Genomic DNA, 11,495 nt, shown 5'->3' with positions numbered 1-11,495 from the left:
TAAAAGGCCACGTACTCATTTGCCAACAAGAAGCATAAGCTCACCTTTAATAACAGCTGAATTCTAGTGGTATAACGTCTAAAGCATGAGCTGTATGTCTTATTTGTAGTTGAGGCCTGTGGCTTGGAGCCTATAATCGCGACATAGAGGCTAGCAACTTCCAACTGTGTTCGTAACTCAGTTTACTGCAAAAGGCTATCCCAAACTCACCCATGCGGAGACAAAAGTCTAATGATATGCTGTAGAGACACGCGTTCCTCGTCTGAACGAAGAGACTCTGAGCCATTCAATTTAGAAAGTCAAATAGACCTCATGATCCCCTCACTCGAGATTGATGATAAACTTCCAGCCACAAATTCCGGCTGCAAATGACACACATTTAGACTGAAATTTAAGTATAAGTACCCCGAGTCCTCCTCTCTTGAGTTCTTCATGCCAAATTCTGCCCACCAATAACTTCTTTGACTTCTCAACCTTATCGAAGCACCATACCACATTTCCACCATCTTGGACTTACTAAAGTCCAACCACCATAACACACCATGGATTGGGAAAAAGCAGTCTCGTGTGTCATCGGATTAGTCGTAGTGACTGTGAACCTCCTTATGTTTTTAAAGGTTTTCGGCTACATCTGATGCAACACCTGATGTGAGAATCTCCCTCTTTGCTCAGTCAACGTATGTCACTACGCTTTATTCTGTTTATGGAGGCTTTGAGTACTGACTTGATACTTAGTGGTCGACATATGAGGACAGCAAGCAACACCAAAACGATTGGAAGCTGTCCCTCTCGATGTCAATCCTGGCGGTCAATTTGGATACCGGTGGTCAACAGTACAGGAATCGATTCGGCTTCCCATGAGGGTGACGATGGAGTTATCGCGAGCGTTTACCGTGCGGAAAACAATACACTTTATCTTTTATGCTGCCGTGGACTGTACAACAATGTGCTATTTTGATGGGGTAAACTGGTGTAATCACTGAGATATCAATAAGAGTGGCATTTACAACTCAGTTCCAAGGTGTTGAAAGCAATTGGGGACATGATTATCTCTTATTGGTCCTTATCCTTTCCATGCTTTCTAACCGTTACCACAGTACTCTTCAAACTCGGTGATCAATAACAAGCTTCTCACGGCTCACTTTCCCATTCCAAACATCACGAATACCTTGAAGCCCCTCCTCCACTCCCTTCAAGATCCTAGTCCTTGGCGCCTCCCAATACTGTTCATGATTCTCAACCAACCAGTGAAAACCCCGTTCAATGCGCTTCTGCCACTCGATGATCCTATTCTCCTCTCTCCTTCTCTCCTCATCGCTTCGATCTTGAGCTTCAACCGCAAAGTCAACTTGTTCAACAACCCTGACACTCAAAGTAAACTTCCACGTCGGGTCCTTCTTTACAAGAAGAGATGATACCAGACGGAGTTCTTCTGAGGGTACGTTGGGATCACAGCACTGCCGGGAAAGCCCGGGTGAGCTTTGATCGTATTTATCCTCCAACGCCTTTTCTTCTTCAGGCGCAAGACCTTCAAAGACACCAAGACCAGCGCAAACTGTGTCAAAGACAGTCTTCAGTGACTTGCCATACTTTTCTAGATATGCACGTACATCCTGCACAACTGTTGCACTGCGATAGTCAAAGACCTCATCAGCACCAAGCTTCTTCAAAGCTTCATGGTTCTGTGGTGAAGCTGTCGTGATAATGGGACTGAAACCGGCTGCCTTGGCGATCTGTATAGCAGCTTGGCCTACCGCGCCCGCACCGCCCCAAATAAGAATCGGCTCATTCTTCGGATCGTCGCCAGTGATGTTAGCGAGCGGGAAGCCGTACCCGGCTACATTGAACAGAGCATCAAAGGTGGTCGCACTGCCAACGACAAGTGTCACGGCGGTGATGGGATCAAGATGCGTAGGCCGCACAAAAGCCATGAGAGGTTCCGCTAAGAGGAAGCTCTGGTGGGCGCCGAGATAATTAGGTCGATGATCATAAGGTAGCGATTGGCCAAAGATTTCTTGGCCAACTATGAAAGGAGACGCGGGCCCAACGGCGCGGACGGTCCCGGTGTATTCGTAGCCAGCGACGTATTCTGACATATTCATGTATGAGTGTCGAGTATCAGCTGGATTGATGGCTGAGTACTGCACTTCCACAAGAGATTGTGCCTTTTGCGGGATGTATGGCTCTTCGATTGTGCGGATTTCATGTTTGCCGTTTGCAAGCATGTAGATAGCTTTGTTTGGACGAGACATATTGATGATGTGATAGACAAGGTATGTGTTGAATGACTTTATTAAACTAAAGAACCCAAGTTCATCAGTTGCTATTAAATACTTTGCCATAACGTTGTTTGATGGGTCAACCTCGACCAATCAGCTCGCCGATTATGAGGGTGAAACCAGAATGCTTGACGACCGGAAATTCCGTTCGCATTCGCTTGGCGATAACGTTATGCGTTTTAACGTGTCTAACCCAAAAGAGCTTTAACAGCCCTCGAATTGACGCAAGATACGTGAGAAATTGCGATAGGTGATATTAACGGGACATTCAATTAATAATTCATCCAACCAAGTCTATGATCAGGGTATCTCATCATTAAATTATGATTAGACCGGTTCGCTTAAAGTACCTCTGTTATAAGAGCACTGTTCTTAGATGTTTGTACTTATTCTTTCCTAATAAGTTGCATAATATATCATTAAATACACTTATTTATCTTTCATACTTAGCTATCAAGTCCCGTAAACGGCAGCCACCATAGCCGTACTGTCCAGCAACATCACTCTCTGAACAAAAGGGCCATCTAAGCCCTTGTCCTTCATCCATAGCGGAGGACCCATTGCTTCACCAATGGCATCGGTGAGGGTAGACCATCGACTCGAACTTGTGGAGCTCGTCTGTGCAGTAACTGCAGCCTCGGTTGAATCAGTAGTGGAAGTAGTCGCTGTACTACTGAATCTCCGTTGAGTTACTGCAAATCCAGAAAGAATCTCACTCGTTGTTACGGAGAGACTCCCATGTGGACCGCCGCCTCTGTATTTTTGGCTTATTCCGCTCAGATCGATCTTAAAACTCCAATTGTTCCAAAAAGACGCGCTGGTTTCGGTGCGTGGTCCAGAGCTTTCGTCCCTATCTGCTTGGGGGTCGCCGTCGACTTGCTGAAGCGATCGCGGTGTAGCTTCATTCGTGATAACAGGACTGAAATGGTGGGGGATATCTCGGAGAAGTACTTGCCCTGAAGCAGTATTTGGAATCTCAATTCGGCTCTTGATTTCCTCAATGATCCGAGGCCTGGTACCAGTAAAACCACGGGAACGTCGTATCATTATATCCCTCGTTTGACACATCGATTCTGTCCGGCCCACATCATTCCAAGGGATAATATCACAGGTTTCGAGATTATTTTAGTACATTCTTCCGTGCCTGTAGATGACTGCACCACCTTTGAGGAGGTCTTTGAACTTCTCCATTCTTTGTTCAGAACGTCGTTCGAGTTCCTGCAAAGATATGCATGTGCTGCAATGCGTTGTCACGATGGTAACATTAGGTAAGAATGGTTCCCCACAGAACTCATGTAACCTCGATCGTTAAGGTATCTACTGCTGTATATCGTTTTGTGTTATCAATGACATAGCACACCCCAACAAGAACGGCGCTGTCTTGAAATGTGTGGAATAGCACAACGATTTGGCTGAGCGTTCTCAGCGCAGATAGGTTGTCATCAAACCCTGGAGTGTCGATAAAAACGTACTGAGTTCCGTTGAAGGAACTCCGCAGTACATCACACGCGGTTGTAACTGAGCTAACTGCGTTAGGAAGGATGGTCAATATAAATATGGCGGTTTTCTTACCGGGATCTATGCCGTTACCAGAACAACCTGTCTCGTCTGTGGTATGCTCGACCACTGAAGATTTGCCTGAGCCTGATCGACCGATAACAAGCACGACTCTTGCAGGGTTCTTCAGAGATCTGTAAGACTGCTATTAGACGTTTCTTTGCTAAAAATTACCAAAAGACGGCACATCTCCGTACTGCTTGACTATGAGGTCCACATTAATCCGCGTCGCTTCCTTGATTCGAAATAGCTCCAAGGGGTTCCTTGACTCTGACATTGCTACCGAAGGCAAAGAGTTTGCTATAAATGCGAGAGTGATAAACGTCTTGAGAGTAGCTTAAAACAGACGGAGGTCTGATTTCATTTGTGCCTTGTTGGCAGGTTGAATTTCTTCTAGTGCAAGGGAGCGCCCCCCAAACAAGAACAGTTGGGAAATTGATCAGAATTATTGACTACTGCACGCGCCTCTAGGAATTCGCATCCAGATTTACGTGTGAGAGTGTAGGTTCTGAAGGGAATGAAACGATATTGATGCACAGATGGCTTGGCTCGGTATACATAAGAGTACAGATGTGTTACCCAGCCTGGACTGTGTCGAGCTGGAAGCCGAAGGCGCGAGCTTGAATTAGTGGATTTGAATTCGCGGTGGTTTCTTCTTTTGTCTTGTTACTGCAGCATCAACCAGCCTGCCTAATTACCAACCTACCAAAGTACAAGCTGGTAGAAGGCCTCAAAACCGGCATGAGACTGTGGCTAAGGCAGAGGCGCTATCACATGTGCCAGACTACCCTTGCTTGGCATAAGCCGCATAACACCATCTTCGGACACTAGCACAGACTCGTAGCCGTGGCAAGCCTTTCTGCTGGATGGGTTTCTGCTATCACCTGGATTAGTGATGGCTAGAAAGAAGATAGCTGGACTATTGCGATGAACCTAGCCGCAAGGCACAGTTAGCTTCAAGGGGAGGGGCGCGTTTAGAGACAGCAATTCATGATACACTGCTGCTCGAGAATTGCTTGTATTATTGATAACTCATTTTTTTTTTTTCATATTAGCTTGAAAAGCCGTTCTCGGAATTTTGGATCCTGAGAATCCTTCTGCTCCTCCCAAGTAGTAATAGCCTCCCCATCCATAATTCCATGCACATATGCATTCCCAAGAAATAGGCCCTCATCGCTGGTAGATGATCTTGGGCAGACAATGTACGGGGTGTCACCCCCGAAAAGAATACATACGGAGTCTCCGGGCTTGACCGAACGAGGACCAGTGCCAATATAGCCCTTTTCTGTAATGAAGAGATTTCTGCGGTAAGTATATGCAGTATTCTGCACAAAGTTCACAGAGTCCTTTTCAATATCGCAAGATACCCTGCGCAGAACTTCCAAGTAGGACGATGCAATTTCCATGTCGTGTGGGTATAGGTGATCAAGCCTGTCTTTGAAGAACTCCCATGTCTCGGGTTCTTTCCAGATCAGCTCACATGGTGTTGCTGAAGGGCTAGAATCTACTGCCATTTTGATCAGCTGGATCATTGCTCTCTGATTACTTCCGCCATCATCGCCGTCTTTGACAAAAGACGTCAAAAGTGATCGAAGAGCAAACGCCGTGAACAACTGGAGATAAGAATCATCTTTTGGGCGGTCATAGTGTACTTCAAGAAGAATAGACCGGACTCGACCATTCAGCATTGTTAAAACAATTGGCCTGATAATATCCAGTCCGTATTGATCCTTCAAAAGGCTTTCATGCTCGATAATCATCCTGCTGATAGCCATGGCATTTTGGTCCATCTGCAGGGTCTGGCTGTGAGTCTCTTTGACTCTGTCGATATGCAGACCCTTCAACTGCAAGACCTTTGTGTTAGTCGATGTATGAAATGCAATCTCCATATCGTTCGAAGACTTAAAGCCGTAGCCAGTCATATTGTAATAATGACGCGTGACCTCGTGATGCCACCTCGGCGCCCAGAGAGGAAGTCGTTCTTCGACAGTTGGATCTTCCACGTCGCAGTAGTTGAGGATTTCGAGGTTCCTTGTTTCTGATATAACCTTCAAGGCAAATTCTGTAAAGACTTCTGGTTTAGTCTTAGTGTAGTCTGGCACAATACCATACGTCTTCTCGCCTGCGAGTCCGATTAAAGCAAAGATCTTATCGGCCGGGTCAGTCGCATGACAGCGTTTCGTTAAACAAACAAGCTCCAATAAGTCTTGACCCTGTTTCCAGGCATCATCCGTGAAACCCATAGGAATTGACCACTCAATCTTTGGACAAACACCTTTCGATGGTCCTCTCCCTCTTGACAAGTCTAAGCAATTCGGATCTGGATATAACATACAGAGAAAGAGCGTGGCTGTTTTAAAAGCCTCGAAGTCAACCTTGGGTATGAGGAGATCTCCCCACAGCAGATCATAGGTGGGTGCGACTGCAAGTTCTTGTATGATCCAAACCCTTGAGAAATAAGGGGCTTGTAACATAGAGTTTAAAGCGCCCCAAGCTGGTGACTCTCTAGTAGGGAGTCCAAGTTCCTGTAAACGTTCGTTCTCGGGGAAATACTGCTGCTTGCTAACCACATGAAACCTGATGGCTGCAAGAGCTGAGATTATCATCCGTGTATCGGCTGCCTCTCCCGGGTCTGCCGGGCCAAGCCATGCAGTAACGAGCACTGATCCAGAGTAAATGTCTCTCATGATGCAAACTTGCTCAGAGCGTTCATTCGGAGACTCTTGATTAATGCAAATCTGGTCAATCCATAGATAACGAGACTCCCTAGCCAGCCTCAGACGCCTCAATGCAGAATCGAGGCTACTAGTTATCATGAACTCGTGATCATTGCACTCCATGTGCTTGACACGATCAGGAGAGCCCCACATGTAACTGAGAGCTTCATATTTAGGGGCCTCCTTGCGCACATGTGTTCGAAGATTGCCTTGAAGGGGCTCGTCATCCTTTCCACACTTGAGCTCAAAGATGCGGAAGAAATCATTGTTTGGTAGCTCGTCGTATTTAAATGGCATGATGGCTTTTGCTGGGATAAAATGCACCTTGTGGTGAGAGTGTTTGATGGGAAATCGAATGATGGGTCAATCTACCTGTCTTTGTGTAGAGGAGATGGTCAGTGCCTGATATGGATTCAGTTCCTGCAAACATTCAGTTACTGAGAGGCTGGAGAATAATTGAGGAGAATAGTGCAAGTTCAAATGTAGGTTAGAAAAGATGAAACACTCCCAGTTTAATAATTTATAATTGACATCACGCCACGCATTTGTATCTCGCAACCTAACCCCGCGCCTTGGCAGCAATGTACATAGCGGTAACGGGCAAGTCAGCCAATGCAGCAATATGCAAGCCGCTGAATAGGGATTGGATTTCAACGCCCACTGTACACCAAACAAATATGCAGAACCGGGCCGTGTATGCAGACGCCCCTTAGCACAGCTCACCAAAGAACCCTTCAAGATCTACACCGGGCCGGGCTGATCTTAGCTAAGAGCGAAGTTGCCTTTTCCGCTCCTCATCGTTGACTTCTAGGTTCATCATCGCTGATAGGTGCCATGGTAGCTTGCATACAGCCGCACTTATCCGACCCTATGATCGAGCTGATTATATATTACCAGTCCTGCACATTTTACTACCCCGCTATGCCCAACCAAGATCTTGACCAAGAAGTTATAGGTAGCTTCCAAGGCTTCGGTAGCACATTTCAGGTATAGCTGCGGGTCTCAGGTTCTACTGGTTGGTCGAGGTCCATCGCTTCGTTGTCGATGTTGAAGGGTGATATGCAATCGCGTCCCTTTCTAGAAGCCTGTGAAATGTTTTCCCTACTCACGAGAGAAGGGAAAGGAGACAACACAGATAGCATATCGACCCTATGCAAGAGATGGTGTTACTACTGTAAAGCGACTTGTGTTATTGTTTAACTCCACCACTTGTCGCGCCTGAAGTGCCTTTCCTCGAAATTGAGGATAGATTGTTGGTTACTGGGTATGCTCTGAAATATAGTTGTGATACTCCTACTAATTACTGCTTAATCTTTACATCTATAATCATGGAGTTAAATACAGCTTCATTGGATCCCATAACCTATCCATTCATCATCAGGTTCTTCCGCACCTGGCCCACTCTCAAAAGAAACTGGCCAACGCTCGTATGTGAACTCAATACCAGCCTCAAGCATGGCATGATGAACCGTTTCATCTAGCCTCTCCTCGTAGTCAAGACCAACAAGCTTCAGATGTTGAAAGCGATCAGTCGTTGCATCAACAAGTCCCATCAATCCTTGTTCGAGGCGGTCAATATCAAGACCGTCCCAGACCAAGTGCAGCGATACTATCGACGGTGCTAATAGCCGGGTAATTGCATGACGATCCTCCACCGTCGGGCCATCAATACCCTCGAGATCGCGTAAAGTGTGAAAAACAAGCCGCTTGTTCAAAAAGACATGTTCAAGCTTCTCAAAGTCATGAAACGTGCAGTCGGGAGGGTAGGAGGGAGAGCTTTCAATCACGTCGCGAAGGTCCAAGTGTAACGTCTCCAAACTGTGCCGATAATCGCGTATCTTTTCAATAACATCCGCAGAGAACCCGGGCATTGAGAACTCAGAGAATCTCATTGTAAACTTCTCACAAGATTCAATAACGAGCGACCGAAGGTCCTTGGCTGCGAATGATAGTGGTTCGCTGAGCGCTGAAGGGGATGATATGTTTTCCAATCGGAGAGTTCTGATCTTAGACCGTTCGCCGAGTGAGTCTCCAGCCTTCCCAAAAAAGGGAGAGGTGATAATGTCAAGCCGTTCCAAATCCGGTGCCCTTTTGAGAATGGAAAATAGATCCTTGTCTATTTCCAATGTCCGAAGATGTGGGAGCTCTGTCACTCCTAGAGCTTCAAGAGCGGTATTTTTAAAGCTGTCAAATATGGAGTTGGATTTGTAAATGATGTGACCCAGCTTGGGGAGTAATGCAATCAGCATTGGGATGAGCTCATGGTGCAAAACCTTGTAGAAATTATTCGTTCCCACATGATAACTTAGTGCTGGATACTCTAAGATTTCATCGGTGAAGGCTGAATTGAGCATGAATAGATACTCTTCCTCTCCCCATCTTGTTCTCCGCGCAGGCCTCCAAGGGTTCATAAAGTGTTTTGCCCGGTACCGCCAAGCTTTCACAATATCGATGCCCAGATCAGCGGCACCCTGCTTCAAAGACAGTACGATTTGTTTCACATCCAGGTTGGAGTGCTTTGGATGAACGAAGATCATGCGGACCTTCTCAGCGAGGTCTTTGCGTCTTCCAACGTTGCGCATGAATTGGTTCAGTCTGTGGCCATAGGTATAAAGCTCGGACAGTTCAGAGTCGCCATAACCGGGTGCAAAGTCATGGTACAGGATATCCTCTGCAATGGGATGAAGCGCTTTGCGAGAGGCAGCGAGCGAGAATAAGGCATATTTATCGATCTAATACCACGACTTTTGGTCGAGTTGCTGAGGCTCACGACGTTGCTTATGCTGATGCGGGGTTCCGACGCCTTTAACAGGTCGTAGGTCGCCTCGACAGTGCAGGCAAAAGTAAGAGAAGATTTCAACTAGAATATCACCAGAGAGATAGACGAGACCGGTTGTCTCAGGATTTATTAGCGTCATGATGGTAGGTAATTTTATTATCATAAGATCTGTGAGAAAGAAAGAGTTTGTGGAAATGGTGCGGTGTTTTGATGAGCGGGGTTAGAGGAGATGTCGCTGGTAGGACTTGCTAGGACTTCTGTGACTACATAACCTTGGTTGGCAGGTTCGCATAAACGTATGCTTTATCTATGAGCTTTTATTACTTCCAGATAGCAGGAAGATAACCAATTACATCCACGACTTTGCCGCGAATTTCACAAGTGGAAGTCTATTAATATATATTTGGTTAATACTAACACAAAATGTTAAGAGGAAATCGCCCTTCTAATTAAGGAAAAGGCTTATAGCTGGTTAGGAACTGCGCCTTGTATTTATGTACTATCTTTAAACACCCGAGTTATACCCCTTTTCTCGCTATTAGCTGTTAAAATACCCTTCTCCTGTAAGCCACTAACAAGTCGATAAATAGCCTGGCAAGCAAGCCTGGCTACTGTATCTCCTCCTTCTAAGCGCGGATTAAAGGAGCAAACGACTAGCGAAGTTGGGTTAATCTTGGTGGGTATCATATCCATCAAACCCATAACATCCTTGGGTAGAAAGCCGCCAGGCGAAGGGAACTCATTAACACGGCCCAGAGAGTCATCGAGAACATCCAAGTCGAAGTGGATGTGTGCTTCCTGAATGTCATCCCTTCTGTCTAAAGTCTCAGCCAGAGCAGATGTAAAATCCACCTTCTTATTCGCATCACCCCAAATGACATCAATTCCAGCATCTTTGACTGTCTCGCGTTGGATCTCCGAAACGTCTCGCAGCCCACAATATATCATGCGTTTCACATCAACGGGTTGGTGACCGGGCACAGTCTTCATCAAAGTATGCCAGCTGGTGCCGGTCATCATCGAAGCGGCCATGGCATCGAGGTAGCCATTTTCGTGTGTTGAGGGAGTGTCAAGGTCGTCGTGGGCGTCGAGCCATAATACCCCAGTCTTAGCGGTGGATGAGGTAGGTCTTGCTTGGTTAAGGCCAGCCATTGTCGCGGTGCTGGCGTAGCAGTTTCCGGAAAGAACCAAGGGGAACGAGTTATTTGAGACGGCTTTAGACACGGCGTTCGAAATACGGCGGAGGATCTCAAATGTTCGACCAATCTCACCCTCGAATTCGTCAACGGGGCCAATGTTGATGAAGGATACAGGCGCCAATTTAGAGAGCTCTTTATCAATACCGTGGGACATGATGCGGAGAGGGCCGCCGCCAACACGGTGGTCGTAAAGTCCTACATGGTAGGGAGCGATGATAATGGTAATAGAAGTGAGCGGCATAATGGTTCGGCGCGCCGAGTAGTGGTCGATCGTATTAGCAAAGGCTGGTTAATATTGGCTTTGTGAGAAAAACAGGACAAGTTGGAGGAGACAAACCTTAAATACGTCACAAACGAGCTCATCAGTGAGTGGATTCTATTTTGGCCCCGCAGATAACGTTATGACTGACATTTGAGAAATCAGTCTTGAAAGAAGAACTATTTACTATCTAGACAGCATAGTAAACGTTTGAAGAGTTTATTGTCTATATTGCGGCCTTTGTTAGTTACAATTGAGGGCAGGCTCAGCCGTTGGCATACATGGGGAGTGAATGTTGTGTTGGTTGTGAAGTTAGGTTATAGACTTGCGAGTCGGATAAACCTTCATCCGAATCTCAATAACATTCAAGTGCTGTCACTTAACGTATTTGATAAGCGAGTGTCCCAGATAAGCGAGTGTCCCAAAAATCCTAACCTTCTCAATTAAATCAGCAATAAAAACACCACAACCTATTAGATCAATTAAAATCAGTCACTATACTCTTCCATATTAACCTCAATTACCTCCTGACAGGTCCTTGCATTATGCCCAGCCTTGCCGCAAGTCCCACAGTGCCAAACCCTCGGTCGACCCGAACTTCCTTGACCACCACTTCTCGACGACTCGGCCGCTACCTGCGTATCAACATCCATCTGATCAATTACTTGTGATGCCTCTTCTATAGTTAAAGGTCCTCCTCTCTGT

At 46.2% G+C, this 11,495-nt stretch overlaps 5 protein-coding genes across 5 annotated transcripts; all 5 read right to left on the bottom strand.

Moving 5' to 3' along the window:
• Positions 1–1,103: 1,103 nt before the first annotated feature.
• Positions 1,104–2,252, bottom strand: FOIG_14767 (uncharacterized protein; the record flags this gene model as incomplete). The annotated part of the gene is made up of 1 exon (XM_031216052.1): positions 1,104–2,252. The coding sequence occupies one exon, from the start codon at positions 2,250–2,252 to the stop codon at positions 1,104–1,106; it is 1,149 nt and encodes a 382-aa protein (XP_031054193.1).
• A 480-nt stretch (positions 2,253–2,732) lies between these two features.
• Positions 2,733–3,326, bottom strand: FOIG_14766 (uncharacterized protein; the record flags this gene model as incomplete). The annotated part of the gene is made up of 1 exon (XM_031216051.1): positions 2,733–3,326. One exon carries the CDS (start codon positions 3,324–3,326, stop codon positions 2,733–2,735), a length of 594 nt encoding a protein of 197 aa, XP_031054192.1.
• A 1,556-nt stretch (positions 3,327–4,882) lies between these two features.
• FOIG_14765 (uncharacterized protein) lies at positions 4,883–6,850 on the bottom strand (the record flags this gene model as incomplete). Its single annotated transcript, XM_031216050.1, has 1 exon — positions 4,883–6,850. One exon carries the CDS (start codon positions 6,848–6,850, stop codon positions 4,883–4,885), a length of 1,968 nt encoding a protein of 655 aa, XP_031054191.1.
• A 1,049-nt stretch (positions 6,851–7,899) lies between these two features.
• On the bottom strand, positions 7,900–9,519 carry FOIG_14764 (uncharacterized protein; the record flags this gene model as incomplete). The annotated part of the gene is made up of 1 exon (XM_031216049.1): positions 7,900–9,519. Exon 1 carries the CDS (start codon positions 9,133–9,135, stop codon positions 7,900–7,902), a length of 1,236 nt encoding a protein of 411 aa, XP_031054190.1. The 5' UTR covers positions 9,136–9,519.
• A 318-nt stretch (positions 9,520–9,837) lies between these two features.
• FOIG_14763 (uncharacterized protein) lies at positions 9,838–10,946 on the bottom strand (the record flags this gene model as incomplete). The annotated part of the gene is made up of 2 exons (XM_031216048.1): positions 9,909–10,946; positions 9,838–9,867 (listed from the first exon to the last, which is right to left on the bottom strand). Exons 1-2 carry the CDS (start codon positions 10,770–10,772, stop codon positions 9,838–9,840), a joined length of 894 nt encoding a protein of 297 aa, XP_031054189.1. The 5' UTR covers positions 10,773–10,946.
• Positions 10,947–11,495: the final 549 nt, after the last annotated feature.

The sequence above is a fragment of the Fusarium odoratissimum genome (assembly GCF_000260195.1).
Source record: "Fusarium odoratissimum NRRL 54006 unplaced genomic scaffold supercont1.44, whole genome shotgun sequence".
NCBI classification, from domain to species: domain Eukaryota; kingdom Fungi; phylum Ascomycota; class Sordariomycetes; order Hypocreales; family Nectriaceae; genus Fusarium; species Fusarium odoratissimum.
Note: the sequence above shows the minus strand (reverse complement) of the source record. Positions and strands in the feature narration are given on the sequence as shown.